The sequence below is a fragment of the Notolepis coatsorum genome (assembly GCF_963971535.1).
Source record: "Notolepis coatsorum genome assembly, chromosome: 10".
NCBI classification, from domain to species: domain Eukaryota; kingdom Metazoa; phylum Chordata; class Actinopteri; order Aulopiformes; family Paralepididae; genus Notolepis; species Notolepis coatsorum.
This window is the reverse complement of record NC_140174.1, coordinates 16,198,392-16,223,633: the sequence shown is the minus strand read 5'-3', so window position 1 is coordinate 16,223,633 and position 25,242 is coordinate 16,198,392. Positions and strand designations below refer to the sequence as shown.

The following is a 25,242-nucleotide window of genomic DNA, read 5'->3' as shown; positions in this document are numbered from 1 at the left end:
GGGGGGGGTTCCAACACACGGCAGTGTCGGGGGTCTTTATCCATGGAATAATCACTGTACACAAAGCATAATCCGTGCCTGGGAAGGCGGGCTGTCGTCGGTAGAATAATCCGGTATACAGGTCCACTCGCTCGTCGGCTCTGGGCTCCTCGGATGCAGTCTCACATGGGGTCGACCATCCTGGATAAGCAGCCAGTTCTCTGCCCGAAACGATGGGGTACTGACTACGGTAGTATTCTCACCGCACGAAGCACTATATATTAACAGACTATTATTAGCTTAATAGACTACGTCCAACTCGACGATATAGTGCCAAATATGACTATTCAAATATTAATATACACGATGTCTCAATACCGATGGTAGGCCGAACTTGGCCTTACTCCCACACGTGGCGTCGCGGGGAGGCTTTACGTCTGTGACTCTATTGGAGGGTAAGAAACTGGACTGAAAAGGAAGTCCTACTTTAGTAGCGCAGTATATATACGCACTATGAACAAATAGTACCGTTAGTGGTGCGGTAGCCAGATTCCTACGCGGAACTAGGACTTGTTCGTACATGTTGAGCGGTACGTTTGAACTGGGTCTGGGGGGTATGGCAGCCTGGCACCAAGGTCTCGACCAATAGTAGAATGGAGACTATTATGGGATGTTCAGTAGGCTAGAATGGATATTCAATGCATATTGTACAAGGAATATACAAGGGATATCAAGGAATATTAGAGAATATACAAATACAATTAAATATATATATATAAATAAATATATATATTCGGTTTAATCTGGCCCTTCACAACAGCCACCCCCTGATTGGTCCCAGACCTAATCAGTTAAGCAGAGACAGATTAATCGCGTTGTCTATTTACACATAAGGGTTTGCTGTAGGGGTCAGTCAACTTCACAAAGTCATAGGGTTATAGGGTCATGGTCATCATCGATTGTGTCTGGGAGTCGGGGCAGTTCTATGAGCCTCGCCACGGGACGGGTGTAAGTGCGACCCTGGACAAGCACTTCAGCTGCTCGGACCTTGCCGTCGGCACCGGTGATCACTTTGCTTACGCGGCCGGCCGGCCACATAGCTCTGGGCAGTGATTGATCAATAATCATGACGACTGTTCCTTCTGTCAAATTGTCTCTCTCCTTTACCCACTTCTGGCGGGTCTGTAGAGACGGTAGGTAGTGCAGTAGGAAACTGCTCCAAAACTTGTCGGCTAATACTTGGCTGTACCTCCACATTCGTCGGCCGTTCGCTTCTTCAGGCCGGTACATTGTCTGGGGTAACGCGGGATCTAGCCGCCCCATCAGGAGTATGTTGGGGGTAACTGGGTCGATATCCGCCACATCGCTGGAGACGTAGCCGAGGGGCTTAGAGTTCAATACTCCCTCAATCTCCGTGAGGACTGTCATTAGGACTTCTTCCGCCACAGTCTGGGCCCCAAGTACTGCGTACAGGGCTGTCTTTATGGAACGCACTTCCCGTTCCCAAGTACCACCGAAGTGGGGTGCGTTTGGGGGGTTGAATTGGAAGTCAATCTGTGCTGGAGCGAGGTGGGTCTTAAGTTCTGGGCCCATAGCTTGGAAGCTCTCTCTCAGCTCTCTTTCGCCGCCTTTGAAGTTTGTCCCATGATCGGACAATAGTGTAGACGGTCTTCCTTTCCGTGATGTGAATCTATGGAAGGCCATAAGGAATGAGTCTGTGCTCATGGTCGGGAGAAGCTCGATGTGTATCGCTCTGGTGGTCATGCATTTGAATACAATACCCCACCGCTTCTCGGTTCCTCTTCCTTTCTTTATGTGCAGCGGGCCAAAGCAGTCCATACCCGTTGAGTGGAATGGCTTGTCACCGATTCGGAGGCGACATGGAGGAAGGTCAGCCATCCTTGGTATGCTGGGCTGCGCGCGCCACTTGCGGCAGTCTAGACATGTTCGCTGGAAGCGTCGTACCGCCTCTCTTCCTTGTAGGATCCAGTAACGACGTCTGATTTCCGCGAAGACTCTTTCTGCTCCTGCGTGATGTACATCCTCATCGTATTTCTTTATAATCAGCTCTGTGACCTTGTGTCGGCTGTCCAATACGATCGGGTATTTAATGTCATCCGGTAGATTGGGGGCTCTGCGTAGGCGACCACCTACTCTGATGAGGGTATGAGCGTCGCTCTCGGGGGCCAGATGAATTAATCTGCTGTCGGATGGGACGGGCTTTCCTCCCTGTAGACAGGCCAATTCATCGGGGAACGAGTCTCTCTGGGCTCGCTGCAGTAGAAGCAATTCTGCTTCCTCGTAGTTAGCTGCTGACATTTCAGCGGGGGACTTACACTCCGGGTGGTGCCGCAGGAATGTCCTTTGTTGTGCACTCTCTATGGTAGTGCAATCATCTATGTTGGGGTCTGCGGAGATAACAGTGCTCAATCCACAGAACACAGGCTTCTTGTTCTCAGCCTCCTCCTGACTGGCTTCCCTCGGGATAGGCGTGGGCCACTCTCCTTCCGGGAGCTTTAGGAATGCTGGGCCGTCACTGTAGACATTGCGACGGGTGAGGTCATCTAGGGGCATTCCCCGGGTGATGACGTCAGCTGGGTTCTGTTTTGTATCAACGTAGCGCCACTCTGTTTCTCCGGTTAACTCTTCGGTTAAGTCTTGAATCTCGGTGACTCTGACTCCCACGAAGACTTTGTACTTGCATGAGTCCGATTTGATCCAGGCGAGTACTGTCGTGGAATCTGACCACAGGATTGTTCTAGACACCGGTATGGTGAGCTCACGTTGGATGAGTGTGGCTAGGTGCGCTCCGGCTAGGGCTGCGCAGAGCTCTAGGCGTGGGATAGATTGTTGCTTGCGTGGGGCTATTCTCGAGCGGGCGAGGACAAATGCTGTGTAGATCTCTCCCCCTCTTCTTGGGCCCGCAAGTAGGCTACTGATCCGTATGCGACCTCTGAGGCGTCACTGAAGACGTGTAAGTCCATTTTACATGTCTCTGGCCTCACCGTGGGTGGGAAGTAGCTTCGGCGCATATTAACGCCTGGGAGTGAGTGGAGCTCCATCTCCCACTCTCTCCAGGTGGATGCAAGGTGTGCGGGAATGGGGTCGTCCCAGCCCTGGTCCTTGTCCCACAATGCTCGTACAATCATTTTTGCCCTGGTGGTGTACGGTAGAATACATCCTAGCGGGTCATATTGTCGGGCGAGTGTTGTGTACACACTCCGTCTGGTGGTCGGCGCCGCCGCCGGCCTTCCCTGCTCCGTAGTCAGGGGCTTGTGTCTGTAGTGAAGCGAATCTGTTTTGAATCGCCACACCAATCCCAGGGTCATCTCCTGGGCTTCTCCCGGGATTGTAGCCATCCAGGTCTCGCTGCTGGCTGCCTTGTCCTCGGAGGAGAGGCTGCGCAGTACTTGCGGATCGCTGCTGGCCCACTGCCTGAGATCAAAGCCGCCTTTGATCAATGAGGCATGGAGTTTAATCAGGAGAGCCTCGGCTTCTTCCTGGGTTGAAAGGCTTTGTAGACAGTTGTCTACGTAGAAGCTGTTCTTTACGCTGTGTCGGACCTCTTCGTCCGCTGCTGGGTCCTCTGCTACATGTTTCTGTAGTGCAAATGTAGCACAGCAGGGGCTGCACGTCGTTCCGAAGGGGAGGACTTCCCATTGGTAGATGGCTGGGTGCTCATCTCCTGGCTTCTCTCTCCATAGGAACCGTAACAGGGGCTTGTCCTCCTCTACTAATCTCACCTGCAGGAACATTCCTTTAATGTCCCCGCTGATGGCCACCTTTTCCTGGCGGAAGCGGAGTAGAACGCAGAGTAGGGAGGGGCCGAGTGTGGGACCGGGCAGTAACTCTTTATTCAGATTTTGGGATCCGATCTGGTAGCTGCAGTTAAATACTATGCGGTCTTTACCGTTGTGATGGACCTTGTGGTGAGGCACGTACCACGATTCAGTGGTCTGGTCAGCCTCTTTAATGTCCATCTTTGTGACGTGTCCCGCTGTGATGAGCTTCTCAATCTCAGCGCGGTATACACTCTCTTGGGCGGGGTTCTTGGCTAAACGCCGCTCCGTGTTCAGCAGGTACCGTTCTGTGGCGTCTGTCTTGGCGTGGAAAGTAGGCATTCCTTCTCGCCGCAGGAGTGGCGTGGCATATCTCAACACGCCGTTGACCGGGACTCTCTTGGTCCCTGTCTCGAGGAGGTGAATGGCGTAAATGTCATCTTTAGAGCGAATGTCTTTCTTTCCGTTCTTAAAGGGCATTTGTTCCAAGGTCCATAACCGCTCTACGTGTTGCAGGAGTGCGGTTTCTCCCTCTGTGACTCGGGAGTGGAGACATCTAGTGGCTGTACTTCGGTTGAGAGATTTGGCGAGCGGGCCTTGGAGAGTCCATCCCAAACGGGTCTCGACTGCTGCAGGACAGCCTCGGGGTCCGGTATGAACCCGGTCTATCGGGACAATGAGGTCTGCATGGTCGGAGCCTATCAACAGGGTCGGCATAGCATTGTCTATGAGCGGGATCGGTAACTTGCGCAGATGTGCATATTTCTCCATCAGCTTGGCGACGGGGTATGTGTACCGCGACAGTCCTATTTCTTGGCTGGTGAAAGCGTCTGTAATCTGGTACCGTCGCTCAGGCTGGCCGCTTGCTGCGATAGAGAATGAGACATTCTCGCCCTTTATCGTCTTCAAATCTCATCTTATTGTCCGAATTGTCATTTGGGTTTCGCTTCCCCGCAGCCCTAGCTGGGCCGCAGCGGAGGCGAGCAGAAGGGTCTTCTCTGACCCGTCATCGAGGACGGCGTAAGTGTCCAGGACTTTATTCTGGTAGCTTAGTGTCGCACGCACTACTTTTAGGAGTACTCGGGCTCCACTGCTGCTGGCGGGATCGATGTACATGACGCTCGCTTTGCTGCTGGATGGTGCGGGTGAAGGGCGCCGTCTGTTACTGTCGTGAAGTATGTCCAGATGGGCTCCATCGCACTTGGTGCACCCTTTCTTTAAGCGGCATTCGGCTGCCATGTGTGAGCGCGCACAGCGAAAACAGCGCTTGTTGGACTTTATCCATTGACTTGCTTCCTCCGCGTTCAGCTTGGGGAAGGAGTCACATTGCGCTAGCCAGTGTTCTTTCTCACAGTAGGGGCACACTATCTTCCACTTCTCCGTTCTGGAGGGGGTACTGTGGCTCCTGCTGCTCGGTACTGACTCCGATTGGTGCATCACAGTCACCGATCTTCTTCCATCATTTAGTCGTCTGGTTCCTTCTCTGGAGCCAGGGGTGCTCCGTCCGAATGTATCTAGCCGTAGGCTGCTGACTTCTCTCGCCAGGAAGTCTGCTAGATCGAGGAGGTTCGGTTCGGGGCCATTCGGGTCTCGGTGGTCTCTCTGCCGCCTAAAACGCTCCTGTCGAGCGGGCGGCAGCTTCTCCAAGATCCTTTCCACATTTGAGTTGGCGTAAAGTTCATGCCTCCCCTTCTCTCTCTGCGCTCCCAACATCCCTACCAGGGACTGCACTCTGATGGACAGGTCGTCCAGTGCTCGATTGTCTATTGCTGGGGGTAAGCGGTCGATGTGTCGGATCTCCTGGATCACGTAATCCCATATGCGCCCATACCTCTGGTCCAATGCTACCAGCGCTGCTGTGTATGGGGTGGTGGAAGTCGCGTAGGCGAGCGCTATATTATGTGCGCGGGGTACCTTTAAGTGCTTCAGTAGGATGGCGTATTTATGGCGTTCATCCAATACATCCACCAACATGGTCTCCAGACACATGCGGAGTTCTGTATACTGGGCCCGGTTCTCTTGGGTGAAGTCGGGTACCATAGGCGTGCCAATGTATGACGCTGACTGTGGATACATCGGCGAGCGTTGGGGGAGAGGCCTCCTAGGCGAGTCTCCTCCCGCTCCTTGGTATGGGCTGGTACCGGCAGTGTACCATGGCCCGCTTGTCCAGGTGCTGTTCCTCGGTGCGGGTCGTGCGTCGTGCTCACCCGGGTATAGAGTCGGGGGTCTGTAGCGCAGCTCCGCGGGAGTATAGCCTGGGCTGTACCGGACCTCCTGGTCCGGTAGAGTACTGTGCTGTCGTCGGGCGTGGTTCTCCTCCTCTTCCTCTTCGTCTTCAGTTAGGTCATCCAGTGCTTGTAGTCTCTGGTTTAGCCTCTCCACAGGATATGCTGCTCCTTCCCGGTTGCTAGGTCTCGCTTGGACCGGTGGGGGGAGGTGGTCTGTGGGGGGTATAGACCTCGTCTGTTGGTCAAGTTCAGGGTTGTTTACTCGGCTAGGGGATGCCGCCCTGGAGGTGTGTCTAGACGAGTTCCTGGAGCCTCTGGCGGAGGGAGAGGGTGTTGTCCGTCTGATCAGCTGTTCTATTAGTTGCGCTTGCTGTCTGTCGCGCTCTGCGTCACGTAGAGCACCAGCAGCTGCTCGCTGGCTGTCTGCTCGGTCTCGGGCCACATTCTCTTCCCTCTGAATGCGTCTTATTTCTAGACGTATATGCTCTTCTTCGCTCCGCTGCTGGATCTGCAGTCGGTCGCGTTCAGCAGCGGCGTTCAGGCTGATGAGGAAGGCCTGCTGTAGGGTCCTCTCTGCCTCGCTGGGAGAAGGCGGTTGTATAAGGGGGGGGCCTTCCCTCGGGGTACTCCTTGCGGAGCCTTGGAGCTCTATCTCCACGGTGCTCTCCCCGTCTTCTTCCGTGCCGAGTTCTCTCTCGGTAGCGTTGTATTCCTCCCGGGACTCATCGGGGACTACTTCTTCAGTACTGGCGGGGTGTGAAGTCATGTCTGGTTCCCACTGGTCCCCACCGTGAACTTGGTCAGTTACATTAGAACCCGTAGGGGTCTCTATGGTCGGGGTAGTCTGGGCGTTGGGGTTAGACATACTTTTACTTTCTAGTTTTACCGCGTTTACTGTTAGTAGAAGACTAGGTTGTTGACTGACAGCGTAAGCCTCTAAGTACTGAGGGAGCCGTCGTTCGCGCTGCGGGTGTTGGTTAGGAGGATCGTTTCGTGGAGTGTTCATCATAGGCCATTTCAATATTAATAACACTATATTAATATTACACTAATTACCATCCGGCTCGAAGGACCAATTGTAACTGAGGGGTACAATTCCCTGACTGTATTACTAGATATGATACTTACTACCACTACCTTTGTACTTTATATTCGGCCACCCAGTACTCGGCATAAATATATTATGATAAACACTCTCACGTAGATGAAACGGATCCAACACAAATGTACGAAGTCGAAGTATGCGTTTATTACTACACAGCAATGGTGTGTAGAGCAAGCACTTAATCACTTAATTACATTTATGAATTGAAATAGTATGCACTTTTATGGCAAAGAGTATTCGTTGGTATATCAATAGAGAATGTCCAATCTCTGGTGGCGCAGGCGGTAAATATACGACCTGGAATAGTTAAGGAATAACAGCAATGATACTTTAATGATTATAAGACTGGATACACTAAGGGGGGTAATCCGGTCGATTGTAAGACAACAGGAGTAGGAGGGGGGGGGGGGGTAGAGTCTGGCTGCCTCGTCCGGCCAAGGGTATCCTGGGTGAACCCACAGTTGTGCAGTTCGGTGCGCCAGCGATCCTTGGACCACAGATGAAAGCAGTTGGACTCTCTGTGAGCCGGCTCTCTCCGGTCCACGGGGGAGAGACGTGAAGCGACCTCGTCTTGCAGAGCGTCTCCTCACCTTGCGTCCTCTCCAGGGGGGGGGTTCCAACACACGGCAGTGTCGGGGGTCTTTATCCATGGAATAATCACTGTACACAAAGCATAATCCGTGCCTGGGAAGGCGGGCTGTCGTCGGTAGAATAATCCGGTATACAGGTCCACTCGCTCGTCGGCTCTGGGGCTCCTCGGATGCAGTCTCACATGGGGTCGACCATCCTGGATAAGCAGCCAGTTCTCTGCCCGAAACGATGGGGTACTGACTACGGTAGTATTCTCACCGCACGAAGCACTATATATTAACAGACTATTATTAGCTTAATAGACTACGTCCAACTCGACGATATAGTGCCAAATATGACTATTCAAATATTAATATACACGATGTCTCAATACCGATGGTAGGCCGAACTTGGCCTTACTCCCACACGTGGCGTCGCGGGGAGGCTTTACGTCTGTGACTCTATTGGAGGGTAAGAAACTGGACTGAAAAGGAAGTCCTACTTTAGTAGCGCAGTATATATACGCACTATGAACAAATAGTACCGTTAGTGGTGCGGTAGCCAGATTCCTACGCGGAACTAGGACTTGTTCGTACATGTTGAGCGGTACGTTTGAACTGGGTCTGGGGGGTATGGCAGCCTGGCACCAAGGTCTCGACCAATAGTAGAATGGAGACTATTATGGGATGTTCAGTAGGCTAGAATGGATATTCAATGCATATTGTACAAGGAATATACAAGGGATATCAAGGAATATTAGAGAATATACAAATACAATTAAATATATATATATAAATAAATATATATATTCGGTTTAATCTGGCCCTTCACAACAATAACCTTCAGCACCTGGTGCACAGGGCAGCCAATGACTGGGCTGCAGCAACTACACCATGATTGGAGGGAGCTGTCCAGTGGAGAGTGGTGCTGAAATCCTGTGCGCTGAGCCCACCTGTAACAACACCATGATTGGAGGGAGCTGTCCAGTGGAGAGTGGTGCTGAAATCCTTTGTGCTGAGCCCACCTGCAACAACACCATGATTGGAGGGAGCTGTCCAGTGGAGAGTGGTGCTGAAATCCTGTGCGCTGAGCCCACCTGCAACAACACCATGATTGGAGGGAGCTGTCCAGTGGAGAGTGGTGCTGAAATCCTTTGTCCTGAGCCCACCTGCAACAACACCATGATTGGAGGGAGCTGTCCAGTGGAGAGTGGTGCTGAAATCCTTTGTGCTGAGCCCACCTGCAACAACACCATGATTGGAGGGAGCTGTCCAGTGGAGAGTGGTGCTGAAATCCTGTGCGCTGAGCCCACCTGTAACAACACCATGATTGGAGGGAGCTGTCCAGTGGAGAGTGGTACTGAAATCCTGTGCGCTGAGCCCACCTGCAACAACACCATGATTGGAGGGAGCTGTCCAGTGGAGAGTGGTGCTGAAATCCTGTGTGCTGAGCCCACCTGCAACAACACCATGATTGGAGGGAGCTGTCCAGTGGAGAGTGGTGCTGAAATCCTTTGTGCTGAGCCCACCTGCAACAACACCATGATTGGAGGGAGCTGTCCAGTGGAGAGTGGTACTGAAATCCTGTGCGCTGAGCCCACCTGCAACAACACCATGATTGGAGGGAGCTGTCCAGTGGAGAGTGGTGCTGAAATCCTGTGCGCTGAGCCCACCTGTAACAACACCATGATTGGAGGGAGCTGTCCAGTGGAGAGTGGTGCTGAAATCCTGTGTGCTGAGCCCACCTGCAGCTGTTGTGCCTTTGGCTATAATAACTTCACACTTAACATTCTACTAACATTAAACAGAGAGAAAGACTTTACAGGTTTATCCAATCCAATCCAATGGATTGGATGGATTATTGCTGACCAAGTAACGTTACTGATTTATTAGGTTACCATTACACTGGGTTTGAGAGGCTAGATGTGTTAGTTTACAGTAGATTATTAGTTGGAGATCCAGTGTAATTATACAATATGGTTGAACTCTAACTGTTACAGTTATTATTTCAGGCTTAATAATGTTAGCAATATTTTCCTGTTACCCTAGTAACATTAGTCGATATCCATTTTTAGCCTCCTTTTTATATAAAGATTGATGGAGCCTGATATAACACTCATTACATAAGAGACTGATATAACGCTCAATCCATAAGAGATTTGGACATGTGACCAAAGACTAGAGATTTGACTTGTGACCAAAGACTTGGGACTTGACTTGGGACTTGCAACCAAAGACTTGAGACTCGACTTGGGACTGAGACTTTCAAAAAAGGACAGGTGAGTATCTCTGACAGGAAGGCAGACTTCTCGTTGGAACGCCAGTCAGTTTTACATCTAGTGTACAAAACACACGCATGCACGCACGCAAATTACATGTCGTCAGCTTGTGACTGCAACTTGTTCTTGTTCGCGGACGACTCAGCCCTGCTGGTCTCTGACAAGAACAAGTTACAGGTTGAAAAAACCCTCAGCTCTGAACTCGGCAGAATCTGCACCTGGCTCGCTGATAACAAACTATCATTACACATGGGTAAAACAGAGTCCATTCTCTTTGGATCAAATAACAAACTCAGCAAGACCGCAAGAGCAAGAGCAAGCTTCTCAGTTACAGTGGGTGACAATATTGTCACAAGGAAAGACGAAATTACCTACCTAGGTTCCATCCTAGAGGCAAATCTTTCCTGTGACAAAATGGCATCCAATATAATCAAAAAAGTCAACCAACGAACTAGATTCTTGTACCGGATCTCCTCTCTGGTAAACAAGAATACCCTGAAGACTCTGGCAGGAGCACTCATTCAAGGGTACTACGACTATGCTTGCACCTCATGGTACAAAAGTACCTCAAAGGCGCTAAAAACAAGATTACAAACATCACAAAACAAACTGGTCAGACTACTACTTGACCTTACTTTTAGAACCCACCTCACCCCTGCCCACTTTGACAACCTAGGATGGCTTAGAGTAGACGACAGAGTACAGCAACTTGCAATGGGCCTGGTCTACAAGATACACTACACGACCAAGGTACCCATGTACATGTCAAAATACTTCCCAAAGGTCAGTGAATACCACGACCACAACACCAGAGGGAGCTCCACAAATCATGTTAAACCCAGATTCGGCTCAAACAAGGGACTAAACACGTTTCGCAATTATGCCACATCAATGTGGAACGCCCTACCCACAGCTGTAAAGGAATGTGGATCACTACCCACTTTCAAAACCACTCTCAAAGAACACCTACGAGAGACTGCAGTTCAAAACTGGCCCCTGTAAATGTCTAAACCCAACCCCCTCCAATGTACAGTAAATGACCTAACCCAAGAATACACGAGACCCTCTTCTTAGAACCAAGTATGGTTTCGTCGATATTCCAATGTACAGTTTTGCTTGTACAGTTTCCCCCACCCTGCCTACCCAACCCCCCCCCACCCCACCCACCCAACCAACCACCTCCAATGTTCAGTTCCCCCCCCACCCAACTCCCCCCCCACCCCACCTACCCAACCTCCTCCAATGTACAGTTTCTACGTCAAATGTATATACTCTCTTTTTTAGACTCTTTTTGTATCACAAACAGTACTGTATTTGCAAATCAGGTATGTCATAAATGTATAGATGTAGCAGTACTGTCTATCTGTATGTCGTGTATGTCATATATGTTGTATCAATCAATCAATCAATCAATCAACACACACACACACACACACACACACACACACACACGCACACACACACACGCACACACACACGTGTTGAGTTCACACTGCCTTGACTGCTCACAGCAGTCTTAATTTCCCCTGGGAATCTATTCCAAGAAAGAGTCTATATTCCATCCTATTTAAGTCCCACTCCCACGCATCGCTGTGGCAAAGTTCTAGACAGAGGCGGCCGGGACAAGTAAAGGCTGCGGCGTCGTCACCTCTGGAGGGGGTCAGTGAAATGAAACACCCCACGGTGCTGCGACACCGACCTCAATCTGTCACCACAGCTGGCTCTGAGCAGGCCGAGACAGAGGGAAGACAGGGAGAAGAAAGAGAGGGGGGTGGGGGGGAGAGAGAGGGGGGGGGGAGAGAGAGAGAGGGGGGGGGGGGGAGAGAGAGAGAGGGGGGGGGGGGAGAGAGGGGGGGGGAGAGAGAGAGAGAGGGGGGGGAGAGAGAGAGAGAGAGAGAGAGAGAGAGGGGGGGAGAGAGAGAGAGGGGGGGAGAGAGAGAGAGGGACCCCCTCTCTACAGCGATCCCATCGATCGCAAGCCGACGCTGCTTCAGTAACAGAACAACAACTAGAGTCACAGAGGAGAGACGGACAGATACACAGGAGACACAGGAGACAGACAGAGACACAGGAGACACAGAGACACAGGAGACACAGGAGACAGACAGAGACACAGGAGACACAGGAGACAGACAGAGACACAGAGACACAGGAGACACATGAGACACAGAGACACAGGAGACACAGGAGACAGACAGAGACACAGGAGACACAGAGACACAGGAGACACAGGAGACAGACAGAGACACAGGAGACGCAGGAGACAGACAGAGACACAGGAGACACAGGAGACACAGAGACACAGGAGACACAGGAGACACAGAGACACAGGAGACACAGGAGACACAGGAGACACAGAGACACAGGAGACACAGAGACACAGGAGACACAGGAGACAGACAGAGACACAGGAGACACAGTAGACAGACAGAGACACAGGAGACACAGAGACACAGGAGACACAGGAGACACATAGACACAGGAGACAGACAGAGACACAGGAGACACAGGAGACAGACAGAGACACAGGAGACACAGGAGACAGACAGAGACATAGGAGACACAGGAGACAGACAGAGACACACAGGAGACACAGGATACACAGAGACACAGGAGACAGACAGGAGACACAGAGAGACAGAGGAGACAGAGGAGACACAGGAGACAGAGGAGACAGAGGAGACAGACAAAGACACAGGAGACAGATGAGACAGACAGAGACACAGAGAGACAGAGGAGACACAGGAGACAGAGGAGACAGACAAAGACACAGGAGACAGAGGAGACAGACAGAGACACAGAGAGACACAGGAGACAGAGGAGACACAGGAGACGCAGGAGACACAGGAGACACAGAGACACAGGAGACAGACAGAGACACAGGAGACAGAGGAGACAGACAGGAGACACAGAGAGACACAGGAGACAGAGGAGACACAGGAGACAGAGGAGACACAGGAGACAGAGGAGACAGACAGGAGACACAGAGAGACACAGGAGACAGAGGAGACACAGGAGACAGAGGAGACACAGGAGACAGATGAGACAGACAGGAGACACAGAGAGACACAGGAGACAGAGGAGACACAGGAGACAGAGGAGACAGACAAAGACACAGGAGACAGAGGAGACAGACAGAGACACAGAGAGACACAGGAGACAGAGGAGACACAGGAGACAGAGGAGACAGACAAAGACACAGGAGACAGAGGAGACAGACAGAGACACAGAGAGACACAGGAGACAGAGGAGACACAGGAGACAGAGGAGACACAGGAGACAGAGGAGACAGACAGAGACACAGAGAGACACAGGAGACAGAGGAGACACAGGAGACGCAGGAGACACAGGAGACACAGAGAGACACAGGAGACAGACAGGGACGGGTGAGACGAGTGTTTACCTCAGAGTTTTGCGGTACATGTCCTCCTCTGTGATGCCGCAGTACGTCAGCGTCTCATTCCACACGGGGTTCAGGGTGTTGCGAACAATCTTGGTCTTCAGTTTGTTGGCCTGAACGTTCAGAGCACAGTTCCACTGACATTATTATTAACTGACGACTTTGAAGAGTGTGACATTGTCGATAGCAGTATCGGCGTTGACTTTAAAGGTGCTATAGGTGACATTCAGCCACTAGGTGTCGCACTAGAGCACCCCGCATGTCATTGGATCCAATCTGGTGCATTCCCCGTGGGGAAATGGGAAGTAGGGAGGGGATACGAGCACGCAACATGTAAACAACAACATTCTTGGACCCGCCAAAATATTATAAATGATAAATTCATTGATAATTATTTTGGGGGAAAAGCAATATTTTTTATTCCGCAGCTTTCTAAAAGCTCTGTGGATGTATATATATTTTAATGATTAAAGAGACAATCTGTTTGGAGGGTGGAGATCATAATATTCACGAGTAAAACTTGAGTGACAGCTGTAAATACTATATAACTGAAAGACATAGACATGGGATCTGCAGGATGGCCTCCATACATCACGTGTCTTATCCCAACCATTCATAAACAGTGTTGGGCAAGTTACTCAGGAAGTGTAATTACTGGCGGTTAAGTGGCCGAGCGGAGATTGCGTTCGTCACCAACCCCGGAGCTGTGAGCTGGATTCGCCTGTTCGAATCCGGCTCACAGCTCCGGGGTTGTCACCAGCTTGGCTGGCCGTCTGCACCAATACAATTGGCTGTATTGGAGGGTGGGAGAAGCTGGCGGGGTGGGTCCGGGTCGTTGTAAACAGCGACTCCTACAGTTCGGTCGAGGCGCCTGCTAAGCGCGGATAGGACTTGAGGGGGATAGTGTGGTCCTCCCACACGCTACGCCCTCTCGATGAGAATCCGCGCTGCCAGGTGAAAAGAAGCGGTGATTGGCTGGACGTGTGTCGGAGGAAGCACGTGGTAGCCTCCACTCTCCCAGATGATCTGACTGTGGGGGGTAAGTGCGCAGCGACCAGGAAGGGACTGGGAATTGGCATACGACTAACATTGGGATGGGAGAAAATCGGAGGAAAATGGAGGGGAAAAAAAAAAAAAAAAAAAAAAAAAAGGACGTGTAATTACTTACTAATTCTCGAAGTCAACTTCCTGTCAGTTGTTGCTACGCAACTACGGCGTGGGGGGGGGGGGGAATTCACTCCCGGTACATTGTTTACGATTCATTTAGTGCAGAAAATGGATTGGACAGCGGCAAATTAAACATAATCAAGGGTAATTTTCTTCAGTGCATCAAAATGCCAAAGAGCTGCTGTGTGACATTTTGTACCAATAACAAAAACAAAACTCAAGTTTTATATAATACTTATATAATATAATATATAATAGGCTGGCGGCTATCAAGAGGGCACGCGTGTAGACGCAGGCGGGAGAGTCGACCAGAGCAGACTCTGGTCCCCCAAGTCAAATCATACGTATGTCTGCTCTACCCATTTCAAACTGTGAAGCCTCACTTTACCCGTTACTGGGAAAGTATTGAAATGAGCGTCACTGCCCAACGCGGTTCGTGAACCCCTCTGGTATTCTGTGCCGACCCCCCCCCCCTCCCTCCTGAGAGAGCTGCTAGGCTGTGCAGCCTGACGGATGAGAGCAGCTATAGCTCGCCGCAGCAGCAGCTCCCGGTTCGAGTGCGCCCTGGGTATCCGTCTTCACCCTGGGATCAGAGGGAGAGGTCGGGTCGCAGCCCCAATGTCCTCACGGAACTCACTCAGAATACTACTTCTTCCCACGATGCGATTCGTCTCCCAGTGGTGACGGGGGAGCCATCTTTGAAATGCCACGGTCCAAACTTTAAAAGATCTATACAAAGCGCTGACAATAATGTCATACTGTTACCAGCAGATGTGACGCCCTCTTGCTTGGGTTCACTACATTAGTCGATCTCTCGCGGGGCTCTATGTACCCTGTGTATTCAATATCCTTCCCCAGGTCCCTCCCCTCCCCCAGACTCCTCCCATAGGCCCCTTCCCCAGGCCCCCCTCCCACAGGCCCCTTCCCCAGGCCCCTCCCACAGGCCCCTTCCCCAGGCCCCTCCCACAGGCCCCTCCCACAGGCCCCTTCCCCAGGCCCCTCCCACAGGCCCTCCCACAGGCCCCTCCCACAGGCCCCTTCCCACAGGCCCCTCCCACATGCCCCTTCCCCAGGCCCCTTCCCCAGGCCCCTCCCACAGGCCCCTCTCACAGGCCCTTCCACAGACCCCTCCCACAGGCCCCTTCCCCAGGCCCCTCCCACAGGCCCCTTCGCACAGGCCCCTCCCACATGCCGGGGGAGACATAAACCCTCCTTGAGGTCAAAGGTTTTTGCAACATTATTATTGTCCGTTAGAATTGTATATACAAATAGAATCATTGCTGACGTCTATAGAACCAGATCCACACTATAGCACTGGAACGCTAAGAGGTGGCACTCAAATCATATTTAAAGGTGCTATAGATAAACATTTGTATGTAGAGTAATCATTAAAAAGAAATTCATCCACAGAGCTTTTAGAAAGGTGCGGAATAAAAGTATTGCCTTTCCCCCAAAAGATTATTGATGAATGAATTTATAATACAAATAAATGTTGCCACTCCAAAATTAATGTTGTTGTTTACATGTTGCAGACATGTTACTTCCCATTTTCATAGGAGGAGACAGTAGGAGGATACAGTACAGTGCACATGGGGGGAGTCATGGTATTAACTCATTGGTGGCCAGTAACGAGTAAACTCGTTATTGCCCGCCAAAGCTTGAGCGGCAATAACGAGTAAACTCATTTTTGGATCCTTTGATATTTTTCCTTTGATCCCCGTTCTAAACGATCATCCGGATCACTCTAGCCGTCCCTGGCTCATTTACCTACGTTGGAATTGCAATGCCGATCGAATCTCACCAGGTGACAGTGAACTCTAGTGATCTACCTTTTGAACTCCGATAGAAAGGGATCACTAGAGACAACGAATGAACTGGACTATCAAGACTCGCTCTGAGGGGGAGGAGCTCTTGCAAAGCAATCGCTAGCAGATCTGCTCGCCTCAAAACCTATAGTTTCCCGCAAACACGTGTAATTACATATAAACGGGTAATCGCGATCGCCGATGGGATCATTGGAAATTATTCTTTTTGGAGTACCTCCTGGCTAAGGTAAGGACCCCCTATGTCTATTTTACCGAACCTAAAAACATGTTTCTGTAACGATCACAGTGTCTTACTTTACCGGACCAAAACCAAGTGTTTTCTAACGATCGCATTTTCGAGGTAAGACTATAGGGTTAACGATCAAACCGGACCTTGCAGGCTCCCGGGAGCAGGTGCAGCTTCACGTAGGGATCGGCCAGGCCGTTAAAATCCATTGGCTTCAGACCCTTAGAGAGAGAGAGAGAGAGAGAGAGAGGGAGAGAGAGAGAGAGAGAGAGAGAGAGAGCAGCAGATTTAATGTTCATTCGAGCAGCAGATTTAATGTTCATTCGAGCAGCAGATTTAATGCTGCTGTGACTAACAACTTCAGCCACAGCTAAAACACAGTCTTCTACAGAGACACATTTCCAGCAGATATTTTAACACCATGTTTTCTACTGAGGTTGGACAACTCCATACTGGAGCAGCACGCCAACCTGCAAAGCTGGCCGACTGCCAAACAATCTCCCTGCTTACCCCTGTACACACCAAAACACACAGTAAACTAACAATACACTCTAATTACAATATTTACATAAATATATTATAAATAATTAGATAGATAAAGATTAGAAGCACTCACACCACTTCCATGCACCTCTCTCACTCAATACAATCTCACTCCCAGCATGCACTCAGAGAGAGAGAGAGAGAGAGAGAGAGAGAGAGAGAGAGAGAGAGAGAGAGAGAGAGAGAGAGAGAGAGAGAGAGAGAGAGAGAGAGAGAGAGAAGAGAGAGCGGGTGGGGGGATAGAGGGGGAGAGAGATACAGAGATACAGAGAGAGGGGGGAGAGAGAGAGGGAGAGAGAGATACAGAGAGAGGGGGGATAGAGAGAGAGAGAGAGAGAGAGAGAGAGAGAGAGAGGGAGAGAGAGAAAGACAGAGAGAGAGAGAGAGAGAGAGAGAGAGAGAGAGAGAGAGAGAGAGACAGAGAGAGAGACAGAGAGAGAGACAGACAGACACACACACAGAAAGGTACATTCAGACTGCAGGTGAAAACATTTCTTTGCTCATGTGACTCAGATCTGATCTCTTCACCACAGTGTGAACGTCGCAAATCACATGGAATGTGATCTTTTCTATTCTGATTTGGGCCACTTTCATAACGTGGTTCTAAGTCAGATACAGGTCAGATTTCGTGCAATGTGACCTCAGTGAACACAGTCATGTGACTTTCATGTGACTTTTACGTCACTTTAGATGAACATTTATCGCAATTTTTACATCCATCTTCTTTATTGTTCATCTGCACGTGTGGATCCGTTCAGGAGCGTGACCAGTTCACACTGGAATCGAATATTGGGCCACATAAAAAAAGATAATAATATGTGAACAGACAAACAAATAAAATCAGACTGGAGCAATAAATCAGAATTTATCACTAATTGATTGATTGATTGAAAATTGTATTAACAGATTGCAGAATGGGTACAATACAGTATGGCTCAATACACACAATTCCTTTGATCGCCGGGGTTAAATTCATAATTTACCATCCCTCGCCAGCCCTATTTGTCTATGGAGAAGTTCCCCTTCTTTGCAGGGCTATCACTTTTTAAATTGTATTGCTAAATTGACATTACCATGGCCCATTCAAAGTCCTATATCTATTGTTCAGGGTGTAGCAACGTTATACTTTTTCATTCACATATTCATACTAAAATACGGTCTAAAGTATAAGTATGTTTTTATCGTTTTCTGCAGCTTTCTCCAGAACGTGATTTATAGCCCCAAATGCATTATATTGATGATTGTATAGTTTGATAGCAATCGGCGCGAGAATTTTTTTTTCAAATGGACGTACTTCTAGAAGTTACTACGTATGATCTGATGATGACCGGATGGGCGGGGGGTCGTTTATAATTCCGTGGGCAACGTTATATCATTCATCTAGTGTGGGTGATATGATCATTAGAGCAGTTAGTATAGAAGACATTACAAAATAACGCTGAAACTCACCGTAGCTTCCTCTCGCCGTTGGGAGATGAGCGTGGAACAGAATTTTTTCTATTATGGGATATAGAAATACCCGATCCATTTCCAGGTTGTATAATAGTATATACGTCCAAATCATGTTGTTTATCGAGTTATTGGCAATGGATCGATATCCATTGTGTCAAGCTCGAGTCCCGGGACCTATAGCGAGTGATCGGACCAAATTGAAATGAGCACCAGCGTCCACTTCCCTGTTTCTTCCCTGGGGCGATCTGCCGATCGGCCACCAGATGGCGCTCTTGAACCGTTAGAGAGTTGACAGGGGCTCACCAGTACATATAATGTCTCCGGGGGAGAAATATGATTTCGATCACAGATTTTTGAAATATTGATATCAATGACGCTGTACAGCGTCATCGGCAGAATAAGCATGGCGGGGAATGACGTGTTTCAGCGTCAACGGCGATTAAAGGGGGATGCAGACCAGAGACAGACTTTCGTCTTGTTTACATCAGGGTCCCCCATTTTCAATTCATCATAACATTTATGACATACACGACATACTGTTACATCCAGACATTTATGACATACAAGATATACAAATATACAGTACTGTTTATTTACAGACAGAGTTTCTAAAAGAAAATATATACATTTGAGGGGGAGGAAACTGTACATTGGGGGGTTTGGTGGGGAGGGTTTGGGGTTTGGACATTTACCGGGGCCAGTTTCTAATTGCGGCCTCCCGTATAGGTGCTTTTTTAGAGCGGTTTTGTAGGTGGGTAGGGATTCACATTCCTTTACAGCTTTGGGTAGGGCGTTCCACATTGTTGTGGCATAATTGCGAGATGTGTTTAGTCCCTTGTTTGAGCGGAATCTGGGTTGAACATGATTTGTGGAACTCCCTCTGGTGTTGTGGTCGTGGTATTCACTGACCTTTGGGAAGTATTTCGACACATACATGGGTACCTGAGTGGTGTAGTGTATCTTGTAGACCAGGCCCATTGCAAGTTGCTGTACTCTGTCGTCTATTCTAAGCCATCCTAGGTTGTCAAAATGGGCTGTCACACGATTGGCGCATATGTCACATGACGTGCTGTGAAGACCCGCCCTACTCTGCCTCTGATTCGCAGACTGTGGATGGGGAATGTGATTGGACCAAAGCAGAGTCACTCACAGACAGTGGGTCCACTCACGCCGCGGGACAGATTCTTGTGTATTTAACCCTTTCACTGCCACACGACAGCCGGTTGTGTGATAGTAAAGGGTTAACCTTCTGTCGTGTGGCAGTGAAAGGGTTAAAAGTACTGCCAATGTAGCCTTCAGGTGATCTCCGTTGATATAGTCAGACATACTTGCTTTGTTTACGTCTCGGCTACTGGCGCATACCTGCTACTTGTGACGTAAGCAGTACGCGCGACCAGAGCCGTGACAACCCTTTCGTCATTGTTTTAACAGATTTATACGGTTTTGACAGTTTAGACGAGAGCGCAAAGCTTTTGCGTTTCTAGGAATTCCACCCTGGAAGGTAGTCTCACTTTTTTGCGGTTTCACCCCGTAAAAACGCTGTTTCTGTATAAACAAAAGGCACATCCGAAAAAATATTTTTGCGGATTCACCTGCTAGCGTTTCCGTCTAAACGGGGCCTAAGGCTTGTAGTGTGAACAGAGACAGAGGGGACATCTTACAGAGAAGGAGAGGAATAGAAAATAATGTCCAAACTGCCAACACAAATAAAGAATTGCTAAAGGGCTTCGCGGGTGGGCGGGCGAGGAGTTCATTATTGAATCTTATCAAAGGAGCAGAGGGTGCTGAGAAGCGACAGGGGAGCTTTGGTTTGAGAGGGATCTGTAGCCAGACAGCAGCGAGCCAGACAGCAGAGAAATTACTTGTCCTGTTTATTTAGCCCAGTCATTCACAGGGTTTACACAATTGCATCGGTGGCTAAAGGTAGATACTGGTCCCACCAGCCTTTCCTTGGTGCCTGATAGTGCTGCATAATAATGATTAAATACATAATTTAACAGTTTTTTTTATTATATATATATATATATATATAGCATGTAGAAGAGAAATGACATGAATTAATTGTAGCCTATGAGGCAACGTACATATTCATTTCAAATTCATCTCGCCTCCTCGTCTGTCAGAACCACCAGTCAGGGAACTGAAGTCGTGCTGCAGCGAGAATTAAGAGATCACATTGTTTTCCATAATTATGCCGGGTTTTCTGGCTGTGAGCATGTATTTACACAGCAGCAACAGGGAGCCACAGCAGAGTGGCTAAGAGCCGCAGGTTGCCGACCCCTGTCGAATGCAAATAAATAAATTTAAAAAAATAATTATAATATATATATATATATATATATATATTTTTTTTTAATTCTTTCTAAAAGCAAAGAGGCCTAGAAGCGTGGGTAACACTAATGGCGCACATACCAGCGAGGCTAACTGCCTAAGAAAACAGGCACTGAAAGAGGATTTCACCCATCTAATGAACACACTAGACTAGAATATCAAATATCAAGATGTATCCATCAGTGGACCAATTGCATGCTTTTGCAGAGGACAAGAAGCCTTCAGTCGATTCCTTCAGACATTAAGCACCCCCACAGCCCAAATGGAATGATAAAAAAAAAAAAAAAAAAAATAATAATAAAAAAAATTGTTGGTATAATTTTGGCAAATTTTGGCCAATCAAAGTCGACTATACAAATCCTTAGTCGGGGACAGCCCTAGCCTACTATGTACGATGTGCCTACTATGTACTATGTCCAGACCTCACTGTTCACTGTAGCAGCAGCCAGCGTGTCCAGACCTCACTGTTCACTGTAGCAGCAGCCAGCGTGTCCAGACCTCACTGTTCACTGTAGCAGCAGCCAGTGTGTCCAGACCTCACTGTTCACTGTAGCAGCAGCCAGCGTGTCCAGACCTCACTGTTCACTGTAGCAGCAGCCAGCGTGTCCAGACCTCACTGTTCACTGTAGCAGCAGCCAGCGTGTCCAGACCTCACTGTTCACTGTAGCAGCAGCCAGTGTGTCCAGACCTCACTGTTCACTGTAGCAGCAGCCAGCGTGTCCAGACCTCACTGTTCACTGTAGCAGCAGCCAGCGTGTCCAGACCTCACTGTTCACTGTAGCAGCAGCCAGCGTGTCCAGACCTCACTGTTCACTGTAGCAGCAGCCAGCGTGTCCAGACCTCACTGTTCACTGTAGCAGCAGCCAGCGTGTCCAGACCTCACTGTTCACTGTAGCAGCGCGAAGGAAACACATGTGAAATGTGAAGCAGAGGAAGCTGCAGAGACTCACTGGTGTATTTCTCCAGTCTCTCCAGTCTCTCCAGTCTCTCCAGTCTCTCCAGTCTCTCCAGTCTCTCCAGTCTCTCCAGTCTCTCCAGTCTCTCCAGTCTCTCCAGTCTCCCACACGGCCGGTGGAGACGCAGCGCCGAATACTATCAGAGCCTAATCGGCGTGGTCTCATGATCAGGGTGGTCTTATAATCATGGTGGTCTTATGATCGGGGTGGTCTTATAATCGGGGTGGTCTTATAATCGGGGTGGTCTCATAATCAGGTGGTCTCATAATCAGGCGGTCTTATAATCAGGGTGGTCTTATAATCAGGGTGGACTTATGATCGGGGTGGTCTCATAATCAGGTAGTCTCATAATCGGGGCGGTCTCATAATCGGGGTGGTCTCATAATCGGGGCGGTCTCATAATCAGGTGGTCTCATAATCAGGCGGTCTCATAATCGGGGTGGTCTCATAATCAGGCGGTCTCATAATCATGGTGGTCTCATAATCAGGTGGTCTCATAATCAGGCGGTCTCATAATCAGGCGGTCTTATAATCAGGGTGGTCTTATAATCAGGGTGGTCTTATAATCAGGGTGGTCTTATAATCAGGGTGGTCTTATAATTGGGGTGGTCTCATAATCGGGGCGGTCTCATAATCAGGTAGTCTCATAATCAGGCTGTCTCATAATCGGGGGGGTCTCATAATCAGGTGGTCTCATAATCAGGCGGTCTCATAATCGGGGTGGTCTCATAATCGGGGTGGTCTCATAATCAGGTAGTCTCATAATCAGGCGGTCTCATAATCGGGGTGGTCTCATAATCGGGGTGGTCTCATAATTGACGACCATATTTAGTCATCACTTACCTTGGCTCTGAACACAGTGCAGTGTAGTGAGCTTGTAGATCTCTCATACAGCAGGTCAAACGACAGCATCCCCAGGGCAGCTACAAGGGAGAAACATACAAAAATTATTAATTTTATTTATAATTAAATGTATAAAAAAAAACATTCATAATCATAATCTCCCATTTTCTCTCCAATTTAGGACTAATAAGACTACCACATGTCTCCTTTGTCACTCTGGGGAGGGTGTACATTTATTATTATTTATTTATTTCATTTCAGATAATGGTTGAAGAAGTGTGTCTTTAGTAGACAGTGAGAGATTGGACAACTTTCGGGTGTCCTAACTGTGGTGGGAAGATTGTTCCACCACTGTGGGGCAAGGACTGAGAATAGACGACTTCTCCTTGATGACCCTCCCGGATGTAGACTACCACATGTCTCCTCTGTCGCTCTGGGGAGGGTGTAGACTACCACATGTCTCCTCTGTTGCTCTGGGGAGGGTGTAGACTCACATGTCTCCTCTGTCGCTCTGGGGAGGGTGTAGACTACCACATGTCTCCTCTGTTGCTCTGGGGAGGGTGTAGACTACCACATGTCTCCTCTGTTGCTCTGGGGAGGGTGTAGACTACCACATGTCTCCTCTGTCAGTCTGGGGAGGGTGTAGACTACCACATGTCTCCTCTGTCGCTCTGGGGAGGGTGTAGACTACCACATGTCTCTTCTGTCAGTCTGGGGAGGGTGTAGACTACCACATGTCTCCTCTGTCAGTCTGGGGAGGGTGTAGACTACCACATGTCTCCTCTGTTGCTCTGGGGAGGGTGTAGACTACCACATGTCTCCTCTGTTGCTCTGGGGAGGGTGTAGACTACCATATGTCTCCTCTGTCAGTCTGGGGAGGGTGTAGACTACCACATGTCTCCTCTGTTGCTCTGGGGAGGGTGTAGACTACCACATGTCTCCTCTGTCGGTCTGGGGAGGGTGTAGACTACCACATGTCTCCTCTGTTGCTCTGGGGAGGGTGTAGACTCACATGTCTCCTCTGTCGCTCTGGGGAGGGTGTAGACTACCACATGTCTCTTCTGTAGGTCTGGGGAGGGTGTAGACTACCACATGTCTCCTCTGCCAGTCTGGGGAGGGTGTAGACTACCACATGTCTCCTCTGTCAGTCTGGGGAGGGTGTAGACTACCACATGTCTCCTCTGTTGCTCTGGGAAGGGTGTAGACTCACATGTCTCCTCTGTCGCTCTGGGGAGGGTGTAGACTACCACATGTCTCTTCTGTAGGTCTGGGGAGGGTGTAGACTACCACATGTCTCCTCTGTCAGTCTGGGGAGGGTGTAGACTACCACATGTCTCCTCTGTCAGTCTGGGGAGGGTGTAGACTACCACATGTCTCCTCTGTTGCTCTGGGGAGGGTGTAGACTACCACATGTCTACATCCACATGTCTACCACCTCCTACATGTACATTCACATGTCTACCACATCCTCCACCCCTACACTCAGTCACGGTCCCTGCGATCCACAGACACTGGTCAGCTCTCCATCCCCCGAACCAGACTGCGGACCTTCGGGGACAGAGCTTTCAGTGTGGCAGCTCCCACCCTCTGGAACTCCCTCCCTGCAGAACTCTGCAACGCCCCAACTCTGGACTCATTAAAAAAACAACTCAAAAGACTACCACATGTCTCCTCTGATACATGTGGAGTTGCCAGCCGCTTCTTCGAACAGGCGCCCCGACCGCTGTCATCCCACCTGCCAACGCTGCCAATTGTGTTGGTTGGAACGGCTGACTAAGTAGCGCAGCTGGGAATTTGAACCTGGGTCTCCACGGTGGTTGACCTCTACACCCAGACACCTGCAACTGTCACCCAGCCTGTTAACTGTCATCTGTCTGATCTGCTTCATGTACTGTATTACATACCTTGTCATTTTATTTGGTTGTTTGTTTGATGTGTGTTTTAATTATGTCCCTTACCTCTGTGATGTATGTATCGTCTGTCTCTTTTCTATTTTATAGGATTCTTTTTTTCTGTCCCCTTTCCCTGTTACCCTTCAAGAGGCTTCTTTGTCCTCCCGCCAGGCTGTCATGGTAAAGAATAATTTGTTCTTAATTGACCTGCCTGGTTATATAAAGAATACAATTTAAATAAATATAATTTTGTTGTCAAAATCGTAACCATTTCACCTCTTCGATATCCTGTTTACACCAACGCACTTATCCTGCAGCAACACCCAGCTGCCAGCAGGCCTGTGGATAATCCTGCGCTGATTGACAAGGGATTATGAACCAAGTCGAGAGCAGCGCTGCTATTCATATTCATATTCATACGTTGGAATGAAGTTGCACACTGTAAATGCACAAGGCTAACGATACAGTCATTTATCTGGTACAGCATGCGGATTGCGGCAGCAAGACCGCGGACCAGCTTACTGACGCCTTGCCTTCTGCATCGCAGTGCCTTGAGTCCTCGCGGTTAAAGAAATAAAGAAAAATAAAGTACGAGGTCATCAATGAGGTTAACAATGGCAGGCACTTGATAAACAAGTGAATATTCTGCCGAGCGTACCACGGGTAT

At 49.3% G+C, this 25,242-nt stretch overlaps 1 protein-coding gene across 1 annotated transcript in view; it reads right to left on the bottom strand.

Annotated features, from left to right (window-relative positions):
* Nucleotides 1-25,242, bottom strand: part of LOC311235469 (double C2-like domain-containing protein alpha) — a gene marked incomplete at both ends in the record, with an annotated part of 99,389 nt that overhangs the window by 62,889 nt on the left and 11,258 nt on the right. Inside the window, 4 exons of the mRNA XM_084322932.1 lie at nt 11,938-11,947; nt 13,343-13,452; nt 16,705-16,779; nt 22,684-22,763. Of these exons, the coding sequence (XP_084179058.1) occupies nt 11,938-11,947; nt 13,343-13,452; nt 16,705-16,779; nt 22,684-22,763 (275 nt within the window). The remainder of the gene's footprint in view (nt 1-11,937; nt 11,948-13,342; nt 13,453-16,704; nt 16,780-22,683; nt 22,764-25,242) is intronic.